General features: G+C 38.2%; 1 protein-coding gene across 2 annotated transcripts; it reads right to left on the bottom strand.

Annotated features, from left to right (window-relative positions):
* Nucleotides 1-5,122: 5,122 nt before the first annotated feature.
* On the bottom strand, nucleotides 5,123-16,258 carry PDP1 (pyruvate dehydrogenase phosphatase catalytic subunit 1). 2 transcript variants are annotated; one of them, XM_081951937.1, is made up of 2 exons: nucleotides 16,237-16,258; nucleotides 5,123-8,981 (listed from the first exon to the last, which is right to left on the bottom strand). In XM_081951937.1, the coding sequence occupies exon 2, from the start codon at nucleotides 8,935-8,937 to the stop codon at nucleotides 7,327-7,329; it is 1,611 nt and encodes a 536-aa protein (XP_081808063.1). In that variant the 5' UTR covers nucleotides 8,938-8,981; nucleotides 16,237-16,258; the 3' UTR covers nucleotides 5,123-7,326. The 2 variants fall into 2 exon arrangements, with proteins under 2 accessions (XP_081808063.1, XP_081808062.1); XM_081951936.1 differs by lacking the exon at nucleotides 16,237-16,258 and adding an exon at nucleotides 15,733-16,109.
* Nucleotides 16,259-16,276: the final 18 nt, after the last annotated feature.

Here is a 16,276-nt window from a genome sequence, read left to right as displayed (position 1 = left end):
GCTGTGGTGCCAGGTTTTGACAAAATCCTTGAGGTTGTTATTTGTGGGAACTTCTGCATAGAAACTAGCATTAGGTACTGTGGAAGCTGTCTTATCCTTGGGCTGTATCTGTTGTCATTATTAAGGAGTTCGTAACAAGTTGTAAGAGATTTGGATGTCGTCTTGCTTTGTATGCATGCTTTTAAATGTTTGAGTTAAAAATAAAGCTTAAAACCATTGGTGTGCTCATTGTTCCTTCGGGGAGAGGGGGCGGTCTATAAATTTAATAAAATAATAATAATAATAAATAATAATTGTTTCTGGATACAAAAGCAGCAATGGCCTCGACACCTACCACTGCCCTGATACCTGGCAAAACAAGGTGTCAGCTTTTCAGGAGGCAGCAGTGGTGTTCCTCTTTCTCACAGTTATTGTCCAGACTCCGATATTCCCTTTCTTGGAAAGGTTGAGAAAATAATCAAACAACAATTGCAAGTCTTGGAAAATGAATCTGGAACTGGGGCAGTCAGGTTTCAAGTCAGGCTATGATATGGAGCCTTTATCAAAATCCTACTTGTTGATGACCTTTGGCAGAGTTAGGTGTATAACTCCTTGATCTCTCAGTGGCTTTCAATACTATCAACCACAGTATTCTTTTTTACTTCTACTCCTTCTACAGGGAAGTAGAGGGGGTTGTGTGCGGTCTCTCATTTATGAGGGACCAAAGAGCTCAACATTCTCATCCCTGTTTAACATGTAAGTGACGTGACCCATGAGTTCAAGGACTGGTGTCATCAGTATCGGGGGTGAAATGCTACCAGTTTGGACCGGCTTGCCCGAACCGGTGGTAAAAAAAAAATGCTACCGGTTCCCCCGATCAGCTGTGCGACAATCAGCTGTGCTGCACAATTTATATTAGCTAGGAAATCCTGCTTTCTAGCGAATCTAAATCGCATGGCACAGCTGTTTCCCCCCCTCGCTGTTGTACTTAACTTTGCAGCCTCAGAAAAGGCTTCTTAATCCTCCTTTTTCAGCACTGCGAGGTAGCTCCTGCAGTGTGCCTGCATGCGCAAAGCAAACCGGTAGCAGACTTCAGAGGATCTCACCCCTGATCAGCATGTTGTAAATCTGTCATGACCATCTCCTAGTCTCTTAAAAGTCCTGAGCCAGATATTCATCAAAGGTAAGAATAGCTTCCCAACCGTATCAATTTCAAAGAACAAAGATATGAGTTGTGAATGAAGTTGCAGTGGCACCAACAAAATTGCAGAAAAGTAGAATTGCAAACCATGGATTAATCCTATCCTGAGATTACATTCTGGTGCATCCAGATCACTATGAATCACTCTCAGATGGGAAAGCTACAGTCTAATTGTAAATATGCTTGCAAGCATTATTGACATGTGTTAAGGGGAGGCTCTTCTTTTTATTGTGCACACCCTGATGCCCTTAAGAGTTTTGGCAGCATTAGCTGTGGCTTGAACACAACTCAAAACATTGAGAAACAGCAGTGCAGAAGTGCCAGGCTCACATCCACATCCAAGTCATAAATAGACCTATTGAAAAGCTTTTGGCAAAGCCATTCCCACTAGCCCTCCCCTCCTGCTCCCATTTTTGATGTCCAGCTGGCCAAGCTTGTCACATGATGATTGGCAGCATGGAATCGTTTGCTATTTGAATTGCAAACGATCAGTTCTTCAAACCACTACAGATTTGTAGCTGTTTGGTATTGTATTCTATTCTTTTGTACAACACCAATCAAAATACAACAGAAAGCAGAGCACACCAATAATTTTAATTGTATCTTCCCCCCCTCTTTAGGCTGATTGAAGAACAGTTTCAAATATATTTTTGAGAAGGGGATGTAAAATTTAGGTTAAGCTTTACTTCCAGAAGGCAGAGCCCAACAGGGAAATTCCAATGATCCAGCCATAACTACTTTTCCTTAAAGGAGCATTTCTTTAAAAGGAAAATAAATATTACTATAACATGCATGGAATATCTCAATATGGACAAATCAATTTATTTTCCCACACCTATCATTCACAATAAAGTTTTTATTTCCTTTGTACTATTGTATATTTTTATTCTGGCATATAATTTACCTTTTCTTTGATTCTCTCTCTCTCGTCGCTAATGCTAAAAAAACATTACTTTGTAATAATATACTAATATGTAACTTGTCTCAAATTTACATAATTTTCTTCAAATTCTTAATCAATTTTTGAATAATTAAATGTAGCATATGCCGAATCATATTGCCTATCTCCTTTGGTACAAAATCTAAAGAGTTGATTCAATACAGGTAGTCCTCAACTCACAGCCATTCATTTAGTAACCGTTCAAAATTACAATGGCACTGGAAAAAGCAACTTATGACTATTGCAGCATCTTCATGGTCACAAAATCCAAATCCAGGCACTTGGCAACTGGCATGTATTAAGGCACCAGGCTGGAAAGCAAGAGTTCAAGTCCCACCTTAGTCAGGGAAGTCAGCTGTGTGATTTTCAGCCAGTCACTCTCTTTCAGCCCAATTCACCACACAGTTGTTGTGGGAAAAATAGGAGGAAGCCATATTGGATATTTTTGCCATGTTAATTGTAAAAATAGAAAAGGTGGGATAGAAACCAACAAATAACGTTTGCATTGTCCCAGGGTCATGAATTCACCCGTTTTTAACCTTCCCAGCCAGTTTTTGACAAGCGAAGTCCATGGGGGAAGTCGGTTTCATTTAATGATCGCATGATTCTCTTAACAACTGCAGTGATTCGCCTAACAATTTTACAAAAAAGGTCATAAAATGGGGTAAATTTCATTTTAACAACTGTCTTGCTTAGCAATGGAAATTTCGGCTCAATTGTGGTCATAAGTTGAGAACTATCTATACATAATTGCATTTTTCGTAACTGCCTAAGCTTGATATATGCAAAATTCTACATAGAATAAAATGAAATGTTTAGAATATAGTTTAACAAAAATATTATATATTTCTGCTTTCTAAATTCACTGCAACAATAATGTTTAACCAATAAGTAATTACAAATGGAAACATGTTTGTATAGATTTAACTTTTACTGTATGCCATCTGAAGAACTTGCTACAGCGTTGAATGTTGAATATTGTAAATAAAATGTCATCTCTCTTACTATATCATAGGAACCCCAAGCTTTCATTTACAAATGACTAGCTTTTCAATTATTAATTTGTTCAATACATCATCTAACAACCAAATCAAGATAAATTATACTGTTTCCCCCAAAATAAGCCCTAGCATGATGCTTGTAATACAAAAATATTTGTATTTTATACTTTAATAAACTAATAAATTTTATTTTGAAAAAAAAAATGCCAGACAGTCACATTTATCGGACCCAGACTTAACTGGAAAATAAGCCCTAATGCATCATTTGGAGCATGATATAATATATAAGATCTGGTCTTATTTTCAGGGAAACACAGGTATTGGCAGAATGAAACATAAAAGGAGATTTTTACACAGCTATTCAAAATGGCTATCCAAATTACAAGCCACTGAAAAAATGTGAGTAGTAAAATACCTGATAAAAGACCTATAGAATTCTTAGAAGTCACTGAAGAGTTGATAAAAATCAATTGTTCCATCATATAATTCATTTCATACTTAGAAGCAAGAATATGTTCTGTTTCTTTAATCTCAGGCATAATTGTCCAAAAGTGATTTTCAATCAACTATATTACAATAAAAACAAATACTCTTGCCATCAAAATGGTACATGCAACACAAGAGATATAAAAATACTACTATTCACAATTTATATCTGAGTGCTTACGAAAGAAATAGCCTCAAGCATATTTCAGCTTAAATGGTAATTACATAATTTTATGGCCTTATTAATTCCTGGCACATATCCTAGGAATTCATCTAAAAAGTTTTATTATAGTATATAGAATTACCACTACTCTAAACAGTTACTAGTAGAAATCCCTCTGAATATAAAATAACGTTCTTCTGATAAAGATTATTTGTAGATCTTTTAGCAGTATGCTTTATTTTTCCATTTGCAATTTTTCCATTTTTTAAGCATTTGGGACAGTAATTTAGGACTTCATTGGCAATCAGGCTGAAAGGTATTATATTGTTACATCAACAAATCAGAAAGCTCCTGGGTAATGTATCTAGATTTTTTTTTGGAGAACTCATTGATATTATTGCCTGAAATTGCTTATAAAGTAATAAAGAGGGGAATAAAATCAAATAAGTAAATAAATAAAACCCTAACCCGAATTCCTATCTGGAAAATTAGCAAAAAAATAATAATACAACAAACAGGTTTATGCAATATTTTTCCTGCATGCTGGTCAAGACATTGTAATTCAGTCAACTGAAGGTCCTACTTCAGTAGAGTAAAAATAGAAATAAACATATGTCGGTTATAAGCTTTTGCTTGAAACACAATTCATTTTTCTTTTAGAGTGGTCAAGAAGCAACAGTAGCAAGGCTACCCAAGCTCTTAAAGATTTACACATCCTTTCCCTTTGTCTTACATGTTTATTTTCTCAAAAACTTTGCCTGTTCTGTAAGGTTACTCTGTAGTAGAGCTGATCCCAAAGCCTAAGAGTTTAAGAAAACAATAAATTTGGAACAAGAGGATGGTTGATTTTAAGGAGTTTTTCTTTCCCAAATTTCAATAGTTGGTATTTAAACAATTGGTATTTAAAGATACCAATAATGCAAAGGACAATAAATGAGATTAGGTCACATCATTGAAAAGATAATATTCACTGATTGGAAACTAAAGGGATTTAAATAGTCTAGCACTCTATAGTTACAATGGATCAGGTAAAAACATATGCTAAAACAGAGAAAAACTGGAGAATGCTGTAGAAGGCTATATTCAATTTTTTAAAAATGGAAGGCAATAATATTTCTAATTAGCTGGAAGCTAATACAAAAATCAAATTTGTGAAGTAGAATACATTCAAATATTGTGATCCATTCAGGCTGATGCTACTCATTTGTTCCAGTTGGGAGCTCTCTTGGGAAAGGCAGTTTCATTGCAAACATTTTCATGTGTGATTTTACCATTAAAAACATAGCCCAACAATCAAATCTGAAATTTGAATTCAGAAAAATAAAGGCAAGAAAACTTTTCAAAGACTCTAATGCATGTTTCCAATAATTGTTTTTATTGAAATTTACCAAAAAGTTATTTGTTCTTGGACTATATTGTGTGGTGTTGAAAAAGCCATTTCCCCTCCCCTTTCAATGCAAACATATTCCGAGAAATTAAAGTTAATTCTTATGTTCATATCTGTATGTACAAGACCACCAACTCTCCCCAAAATGCTGAATATATAGGACCAGGATTTAATACCGTTCATTATAACTAGAACCAAGCCACAAAGATACATTTACATGTATTACAGATGTCACAAATATCTAAGAAAATGAATGTAACATATGATTTTAACAATTCTACTCCATTTATAAAGGTGACAACTTAAACTGCGCACTTTTGTCATTAATACAATAAATAAAATTAGATGAGAAATATGAATGGAAGCTATAACAATTACTTCTTTGGACACAGAAAGAGAAGACTATCTTCCTTTTAAGGCTTCAGATAGGAATTTTCCATCAAGTTACATTTATAAAGAATATCCATTGAGGAAAGTGATGCAATTACATATTGTATGTCTTTGCATTTCAATACTTGCAATCTTTTAGACATATATGTCTCTTAATGTACGCTAAGGAGCCAAGAGGACTTTAGTGCTACAAAACCTAAGTGCTGGAAACATTCATACACATAGTACTTGGGTTTACTAAGGACAGAGTTAGCTCACTGTTCTTTTTTCTTTTTATCTATTTCTATCTGTGAAGAACACTGACATATTCTAAAATGTGTCAGCTTAAACAATCACATATGTGATAGAAAGTCAAATGCAGTTCAAGTGGAATACGTACAAGATATTTAAACAGAGAAGCATAGATATTAATGTTCATTTGCTAATGCCTCAAATGTAGGTATGAACTTGAGGAAAATATTAAGCAATGATTCATATAGTTCATATTTTTATGAAGTGATAAAAAGTAGCTCAATATAATAAGGCAAGTGACATTTGTGAAGCCTTGAGTCTGACATTAAATTAAAAACATTCAAATTGTAATTGCTAAGAATTTTTTTAAAATTTACCTGCATTTCCAAATATACCATTATATGGCATATAGTTCAGAGATCACTCATGCAACATTAGGAAGAGATCTGGGATGTAAGCAAGTTTACACACCAGTAATAAATTTGAAAGTTGATGTTGCACTGCCACTGGAATTAAGTATATAGCATGCAGACTTTTCTCTGCCACTATTTCTATTTACAATTTTTATTACATGGTTTTCAAGTCACTGTGGCAACCAAACAGGTACATTTTTGTTTGCTTTGTAATATTTAACACATCCAGACCACCAAACTTTAATTCAGACTATAAACATGTGACTACACAAACTTACTAAGTCACTACCGTTTGTCTAAATACAACACTAAACCCAAGATGAGCAGAAATAGATTTGATATGAGTCTGATTGAAAGTCAAGATTCACAAAAGTAAATTTCAGATTTATAACACAAGCCAAAGAGGGATGGTCTTTTTTTTTTTGCACTTTTTCATTTAGTTATCTAACCTTCTAGTAATTTATTGCCCTTTGAACTGTGCAAAATCTATTAGCTTTTGATGCAAAACGGTCTTCAATTTCTAATACTTCTGGATAGGCTTAGGATATTTATGGCTTAAACTTGGACTTTTAACATCAATATTACAGGCATGTGTTTCAACAGATATATCACTACCCAAGATAAGATAGTTAGATATGATTTCAAGACATGTACTGACTGTTAAAAAATACATTCCCTTCCTTTCCTGAAGGAAAGACACAACAGCTACTTCGTAGGTATAAAAGTCAACAGCCCTATTCAAGTTCAGTTTTATAACCAAATTATCATTCAAAGTTTTCTAAAGCAACTTAGATACCTACCTACATTGGAATTTACTTGTGATAAATACAATTATTTTTGCCCTGAAGGACATTGCTCTGATGCATATGAAGATTTACTTCTACCAAATAATCCCAAATTACAAGCCATTGTTCAACCAAACAGACTACTTAGTGCAAAGTTGGTTTTGTTCTCCTGATAGTTTAAATCAGATAAGTAACATTTTGACCATTGTCCAAGGTTTTTTGCAAATTATATTTGCTCCAGTTATAATTCTAATGACCTGATGATAATCAAGTGTTTTACTGTGATTTACAGCACTCAATACTGGTCATAGTTTCATTTTGTTCTCTGAAGTTTAGTTTGTCACATCAATTCAGAATTCTTCATTTTGACATGCACCAATAACATGGGAATTGAATTGTACTACTATAATTGTGATATCATCCCTGTACATCCGAGCCAACTCTTCCGGAAGACTGAGCATCTTAGAGAGCCGTTCATGATCCACAGTGCCAAATTCATTATTTCCTACAGCGTGGCGTATCAAGTGAGTTGCAGCATTCTGATCTTCAAAGGCTGAAGAGACACGAGCTCTCCTTTCAGTTAGAAGTCCATGCATCTGTCCCAATGTTACCTTGTAACCACCAACAGCTATTGGCTCCTCATGATGAACACCTGAAAGATACTCACCTACAATTCTAACTACATCCTGCCTGTGCATCGTTTCCCACAAACCATCTGTTGCCAGTATCAGGAATTTGTCCTGAGGTCTCAATTTGTGGTGTATCACTTCAGGCTCAGCTGTGAGATATGGCGGAGTATGATAGTTTGGTGGAATAAACTTTGTATATTCATTATCATTGAGTTGATCGGGGCCAGATTCTACTACTCTCTTCTGAAGGTCAATGCTCCACTTAAATTTGACATCACCAAAAGCTCGGAAAGGCATAAGTAAACCCAATAGCCGATCTTGTTTGACAACACTCTTTTCTTCGGACTTTGGATGTTCCATCTTAAGTCGTTCAATTTCACTTTCATTGTATGAATTATGATCATGAGACAAAGCAACAGCAGTCCAAGAGCCATCCTCTTCTTGGACACCAAGCATGGCTCTACTATCACCAGTATTGGCAACATGCAAATCAACCCCATCTACATGAGCCACGCAAGCAGTTGCACCAGAAAAAGCTACACGCAATACTAAATAGTTAAGAAAAGAATTTGGATCTCCAACTTGTGCTTCCAAAGAAATGTCATTGTCAAGCCTCTTAAATGCATTAATTAAAGCTTCTTTGACATCTGTTGTTTCTCCAGTGTTAAGATCTATGAGTTCTTGCCAGTAAGTTCGCAAGCTGTTGAAGTATAATTTGGAGGCTTCTTTACTGAAATAGTCATTAGGGTGCTTATGCCACTGTAAGATGGGCAACAGGGCCCTACCACTTTCAACAGCATTTTCTATTTCAAGTAAAGTTTCGTGGGGCAACAAAGAAACAGCTATATAATAAAACAATCGCTCACTGACAGCCTGGGCACATGCACATCCTGCGTGGCCATCAAATACACCCAGAAGCATGCCTCTTGTCTGTAAACAAGTCGCCGCACTTCTTCGATCTTCTATGGGAGCATTGGCTGGCAGCTGGTTGCTGTCAAAGCCAAGAACAGAACTTACATTTTTGCCATCGAACTCTGGCACTTTGAAACTATATTCATTTGCCTTGAGGATGCTGTTGACTTGTGGAGGCGTGAGGTAAAATCGCTGTGGTGTGGAGACATAGTTTCTTGCATGAATAAACTGACTGAAGTTTTCCTTTGGTCTGCAAAGCGTTGCAAGCTTCTTCTGAGGAACATACCTCAAGTGCTTGTGAGTTACGGGAGGGGACAAGCAACATACATGTTTGTGGTGACAGTAACATGCAGTACTGTATATCCTGCCAATCTCACAGTTGCGAATTAATGGGAGTAGTAGCTGAGCTGGTGCTGGCATGGCATCAGAGAACAATGGCAGTCTGGAGCTCTTGACTGGAATTGCTGGAAGAAACATAAGACAATGTAAACTTAGGATGGCCCTTTCATAAAAAAAAGTATATATATGCCTCATATTGTGTATCCATACACTCACTTTTATTTAAATACCTCTTTAATGTGTACAGCTTTGCTAATTCAACAGATATTTGCTAGAAGCAAGAATATTTTAAAGTATCAATCTAAGATTAAACATCTCAATTCGCCCTATTATACTAGTACAGTGGTGGGCAACCCGCGGCTCGGGAGCCACATGCGGCTCTTTACACCCTTTAATGCGGCTCTTCTGTGTGCCGGGTGCCCGCTCCCCTCCCTCCTCTCGGGCTTCGGAGGGAAGCTTCTGCAAAAGCCCGGGCGAGTGACAACCAATTTTGGTCCTATGACTGCAGAATGCTGCAAAATACCATAAATGCAGGCCAGTTGTTGAGTGTTTCAAATGTGATTGGAACACTCAACAAGGTGACCATAGTGTGTGTGTGTGTGTGTGTGTGAGTGAGAAAGACAGACAGAGAGAGGAACAGAGAGAGGGAGTGAGGGAGGGAATCAGAGAGAAACTGACAGACAGACAGACACACACACACACACAGACAGAGAGGGGGAGGGAGGGAGAGAAAGATAGACAGACAGAGAGACACACACAGAGTGAGTGATTAAGTGAATGAGTGAGAGACAGACACACCCACATACACAGAGTGACAGAGAGAGAGGAAGGGAGGGGAGAGAGACAGAGGGAGAGACAGAGACAGACACACACACACACAGAGTGAGTGAGAGACAGACAGACACACACACAGAGTGACAGAGATGGGGGAGGGAGGGAAAGAGAGACAAAGAGCCAGAGAGAGAGAGAGAGAAAGAAAAAGAAAAAAAGAAAGTGGGAGAGAGAGATGAAATTAAAAACAACAACATACAAACCTGACTTACTCAAACTATCCAAGGAAATGCAAGGCCAATGTTCACATTAGTGGTTGTGACTTTGTCAGTCATTGTTAGGATGTAATTTTCTCTACATTGTAAGGCAAATTTTACGGAATTTAACGTTATCGATAAATAATATCGTTCTAAAGTTTTTGTTTTATTAGTTGTGTTATTTGTATCCTCCCGACCTATGTGGATACTTGCATGCAGAATATTCTCAATAAAAACTTATTGAAACCAAAAACAGTGTACCATCCTATGTATTTTCGGTTTTAAAAATGTGGCTCTCAAAGTAAATTTCAATCGTGGTTTTGGCGAGATTTGGCTCAGGTGAAAAAAAAGGTTGCCCACCACTGTACTAGTAGATAATTACAAATAGCATTATTTAATTTAATCAAAACTTCAAGATGGGAAAACAAAAGTCATCTCAAAAGTTGAAGGACCAAAACAACCAAAGGGAAATCCTGTCCTTGAAAAGACTCTCACCCTCTATACATGTAATAAGGATTTGGATTGCCATATGAAGGAAATTGTCACATTTGTCATTTGTGTTAATTATTGCAATCTATTTTCTCCTATATGATTTCCCTCCAATTTCACAAACTTACTAACAGAACAGAACAATAGAGTTGGAAGGGACCTAGAGGTCTTCCATTCTATACAGGAAACCCTATAACATTTCAGACAAATGGTTGCCCAATCTACTCTTTAAAAACCTCCAGTGTTGGAACACCCATACCTTCTAATTAACTGTTCTGTCAGGAAATTTCTTCTCAGTTCTAGGTTGGTTCCCTCCTTGATTAGCAATAGCACTCAGATTTATATATTGCTTTACAGCCCAAGCAGTTTACAGAGTCAGCATATTGCCCCCAACAATCTAGGTCATTTTACCGACCTCGGAAAGATGGAAGTCTGAGTCAACCTTGAGGCTGGTGAGATTCGATCTGCCAAACTGCTGGCAGCTGGTGATCAGCAGAAGTAGCATGCAGTACTGCACTCTAACCATTGTGCCACCGCAGCTCAGTAGTTAGTTTCCACCCATTGCTTCTTGTTCTGCCTTCAGGTGCTTGGGAGAATAGGCTGATCCCCTCTTCTTTCTTGATCCCTTAGATACTGGAACACTACTATCCTGTCATCCCTAGTCCTTATTTTCATTAAATTAGACATACCCAATTCCTGCAACCATTCTTCATGTTTTAATCTCCAGTCCCCTAACCATCTTTGCTGCTCTTCTCTGCACTCTTTCTAGAGTCTCAACTTATATCATGGAGACCAAAATTTGAAGGGACCAAGCATATACCACCAGTAATTCTGGCTCCAAGTTCATCATTTACAATTGACCAAAGATATTTATTGTGTATAACAGCAATCATGTACAGTCTGAAACTACAAAATGTCTGACAGATTGTTTTAAACAATTAGTCATTTAATCATCTTCAAGCAAATCACAAAAATAATTAGTTTCTATTTTGTAGATAGTTGTTTTCAGCAACTATCTACTGTTACAGAGTTCGTGGTCTATAAAGCAGCAACTTCAGAATTAATATGTAATATAATATTGTATGCTAGAACTAACATCTAGCCCAGAGATTCCCAAACTTTCCTGTGTTCCTACACAGGCTCCATAGCACCCCAAGACATTGGGATAGTTCAGTGTATTAAGTACTAAAATATCCCACAGTGCCTGTGAAATTATTGTAATAACCTAGGTGTCAGTTTGGGAGCCACAGATCTAACCCACACTTTCAACTAACAGCTTTTCAAGAGAAACTGTAGCATACCCTTCTAAGTAGTATTATTTTAAAATAATTTTCTTACTCTAAAATCTTTTATGTTCCATAGATCTACATAAATGTTTTAGATATTTTACAAGGTATGGTAGGCTATTACTATAAAATTTGTGTTTTTCAGTGATATAGAATTTAAAAAAACCCCAAACTGTCTTAATCTGAGTAGTCTGTCTTAATTTCTTGCTTCTGTATTCCTATATTTTGGTTCCACATAGTTTGCTCAGTGTTTTGTTTACTTCTCAGTCTTTCTCAAATGTCAGATACATTTTGCTACCTTAACTCTTAATAACCATGAAAGTAACACACAAGATGGATCCATTGTTCCTATTTTATTTTGTTTCGCTTAGAATCATATCCTTTTCTGGGACTTTTACAGTGCCACTAGTAATATGCTACTCTGGAAAGCCTTTTGGGGGTGAAGCAGAGAAGCTATGTATATGATTTCAACTTCTGGAAATGTCTATTTTTATCTTCGTCTTTCATCTATTAAGTCAGACTCTTCTAAAAATTGCCAACAAGGGACCAGGTTCAGTTCTTTTATTTCCTCCTTTTTACCACCAGAGCTGTGGTGGCGCAGTGGTTAGAATGCAGTATTGCAGGTTAGCTCAGCCTTGATCCTCACTGGCTCAAGGTTGACTGAGCCTTCCAAGGTCAGTAAGAGGATCCAGATTAATGGGGGCAATATGCTGACTCTATATACAATTTAGAGAGGGCTGTGAAGCAGTATATAAGTCCAAGTGCTATTGCTATTTACTTGTTTACTGTCAGCTCTCCAGACAATCTTATCAATTTTAAGCAGCTGATGACTTGTGACTAGCAATAAAACAATTTGAAAGCCTGATATATGTAGAGTTACTTGTCATGGTTACCTTGACAAATATTTCACTTCCCAGGTAAGACTCAGCACGATCATACCAGGAGTGTGGTACAGGGGGGGGGGGGAAGAGGCAGGGGGGAAATATGTCAGTGACATGCCCAATCTATGCCAGTAACTGAAGCAAACTCAATTAATCCTACCTGAGGGCATTCAAAAAACCATGAAAGAAGGTATTAACAATATAATTTATTTTTATATTATAGATATTTGGGAAGCTTATCAGCAGTACATTTGCACAAATGAGTACATTCATTCATCCCATATTCAACACACGTACAATGGTTGGATATACACATCCTAAGGATATTTTAAAAACCATAATCAGTTGAATAAACAGTAATGGCTAAATCCACATATAATGTGAAATCATAAAGCATATTTCATAAAGACCCATACTGAGTACATATATTTAAGCTCAAATTAAACAGGCTATATTGTTTAATGTACTGTGTGAAATCTGTTTTTACTATACAGTGAAGCTGATGTCTGCGACATTGAGATACATAATAAGTTTATTTGTAAGATTATACACTAAGAAAATACCAATGTTAAGCTTAAAGAAGCATTTATAAAGATAATACTTACAGCACCCTTTTCAAATTTGGCATCTCCAGAAATGTTAGGACTACAATTCCAAGAATTCACAGCCAACAATCCCATAAATCATCTACAGCAATACTTATTTAATACACTTCCTCATTAACCCCCCCCCCCATTTTATTACTCAGATAATAGCACAAAAAATACCTACCAATTCTCCTGGGCCCAGGACACACACACATTCTCCTGTCACAACAAGAAGCCGCCAACATCCACAAAGCAGAAGCCCAGGAATAGCAAGGAACAGGAGAGATTATTAAAGGAGGAAGAAGAAGTCTCCAACATTGAAGGGGGATAGGAAAAAGAAAGACAGAAATACAAGCGGTTTGTTTGTAGTCACAAACATTAAGAAGCAACTTGCAGCGTAGCCATTTCTTAACCAGCACTATCTAAGCTTTCTACAGCCGAACACAGAGCAGATCTCAATCACACTTGCTATGCAACATCCAGTTCACACAAGACTCATCTGTTATCAGCCAGCTCTGAAGAGCAACAGGCATATACGTTGTTTTGAAAGGAGGCTGGAGGAATATTTCAATCTGCTAAGCACCAGCTTTAATTATTTGAAGCCCATATCAAAGGGTATACAGTTGCTCTGAACAGAGCAATATAGAGTTTTCACTTTAGTATTTTCTACAAACCAAGATGCTCAGGATTTTTCAAGCTTCAGTGATCTAACAGAGATTGGTAAACAGATATAAAGGACATATTCGGACCAGATTGACATTTAAATCAAAACAAAATGTCCATATTAAACAAGTATGAGTAGTACTGAAATAACAAGTATGCCTCAATCTTCCTGAATACATATGAACATCACAGAAAGGAGGAGGCTTCTTAGATGAAGAACAGTTTATCACTACCACATCAACAATTTGGTGTTTTAAAAAATGCCTTCTTAGATAACCCAATTTTCCTTATTTGAATATTGGGGTCATCAAGCCATGGACTTATGGTCAATCCAGTTACAAGACATATATCCTATTCTCCAAGTTCTACAAAGTCCTTGCAAATTCATGAGATAGAAGGGGGTCAATCACAAACCTGGCAAGAGCACATCAGCTGTTTAGCCACAAAGTTTGTTCCTAGTATTAGGGCATTCTAACAGGGGATTAACTATATCTTTCCCAGAATGCTATCAATCCCATTAATTATTCTCCATATTGCAGCTAGTGGTTTAAAGAAAAAAGGGCTGCACAAGTAAGTTATTCTGGATACAAAGCAGGAGGAAATAAACTGATTAGTTTATGCAACGATCTGCCAATCAGATTAAACACTTTAATTATAGTAGAGGTGTCCTCAGGGAGAAGAGCAGCATTTTTAAAGTATCATAAAAACCTCAAATAAAATGCTACCTTCAATTTTGTTCTTTTGCATTTAAGAAAAAAAAGCAACATAAGCCTCCTAACTTCAATATTATTAATCACATAGAGGTATACAGCACAGCTCAGCAGATGGAAATAGCTGGCTGCCTGTATTTGAGTTTGAAAGCTTAGAAAAGAATTGAGTGGGATTAGTACCGGGAGAAGTGAGTTGTAGAGAATATGAAGAGATGAGAAACTAGCAAAAATTTATATAGACTGCAATATTGCTGTCTATATATATGTGTGTGCTATATGTCTATATACTGTATATGTTGCCTATATATTGCAAGAAAACTGCATTAAGATGTAGAAAATTACATTAAGCAGTTTTCTCAACTTGGAGACTTTTCAATATATGCTTATATATACACGTATGTGCATTAAGGAACACTTAATACTGTGTTTTTCAAAAAAATAAGACAGGGTCTTATTTTCTTTTGACTCGCAAAATAAGCATTTGGCCTTATTTTTGGGGAGGTCTTATTATTTTTGAGGTGCAGGAGGAAGTGAGCTGGTCCCCTCATGGCTGCTGCTGTGTTGCAATTATTTTCAGGGAGGGCTTATTATCCGGGGAGGTCTTATTTTCAGGGAAACAAGGTAGAGCCACTGCTCAGAAGTAACACTTAAATATGGCCCATTTTGCTCAACAGGGCCTGCAGACAGGCTGGAGCTTCCCTCTCCTACTCTTTCCTAAGGAAACCATCTGGAGGTGTCCATGAAACCTCCAGGAGCCAAAAGCTTGACCCAAAGGTCATTCTCCCTCTCTCCCCTCCCCCACTACCCAGAGATGCAGCAGTGTGAACCAAGGCTTTCTGAAGGCAAAAACACGGGTGGCTCCCCAAATGTCACCTTCAAGTCGGACTGAGGATGCCTGCTTTGCATGCCTGGCTACCTACAACAACGCTTCTCCTTCAGGGGCTGCCTTGGAGGGCGCCTGAACTGGGGGGGGGGGGTCTGTTGCTGAAACTACGCCCGCGTCCTCCTCCCGGGTCTCCTGCTGGGCCTTTCCAACTGGACCCAATATGGGAGAGGCAGCTGCACGATAGCCTCGGCGGCAGCATCAGTACCTCCTCCTCCGCCCAGTCTGCGCGCACTCTCATCCGCCTCAGGCCGGGAAAAAAAAGAGAAGAAAAACGGAGGCGAGAGATGGCAGCGGCCGCTACCCGAGGGCCACCCGCAGAGCCGGCTCTAAACCCAGAGATACTGACCTGGACAGAGATGGGGAAGAGGGAAGGTGACGGTACCCAGCTAGGGCAGCGGCTTAAGAGGACAGCGAGCGAGGCGGCCGCCGTCCCGCCCTTCCGCGGCCGCCGTAGACGGGGCGACTCGGCCTCTCCCCCTCCCACCCAGAAGGCCGAGGGGCCAGCGGCGGGCGCGCGCCTGCCTCGGCTTCTCGCTGCAGCCGCGCAGCGGACGGGAGCGGGAAAAAAAAAAAGCAAGTCGGATTTCAAGGATCGTGGGCGGTTTTTGTGACGCTGCCCCGATTATATAGCCTTCGCTCGGCCGTCTTCACGCTCATTGGCTAAAGGCAGGAATGGGCGGAGGGGCATGGAGGACAGGTCACGTGACTCATAAGCTCGCTTATCCCAAGCTCTCCCCCACCCTTCCCTCCGTCTTTTTTAATGCCGGGGCTTGGCGGAGGGATCTCAAAGCTTATGTTCGCGTCCGCCGATCGCCTTGCGGCTAGTGGGTTTTGGAGGAAGGATGGTCACCTTCTGCAAATTGCCGTTGAGGACTTCTTTTCTTCTCTTT

The sequence above is a fragment of the Natrix helvetica genome (genome assembly GCF_964273705.1).
Source record: "Natrix helvetica genome assembly, chromosome: 4".
Classification (NCBI taxonomy): Eukaryota; Metazoa; Chordata; class Lepidosauria; order Squamata; family Natricidae; genus Natrix; species Natrix helvetica.
Note: the sequence above shows the minus strand (reverse complement) of the source record. Positions and strands in the feature narration are given on the sequence as shown.

Coding starts and splice junctions, on each gene's coding strand:
- PDP1 (XM_081951937.1), bottom strand. CDS start 8,937: ATGCCAGCACCAGCTCAGCTACTACTCCCATTAATTCGCAACTGTGAG.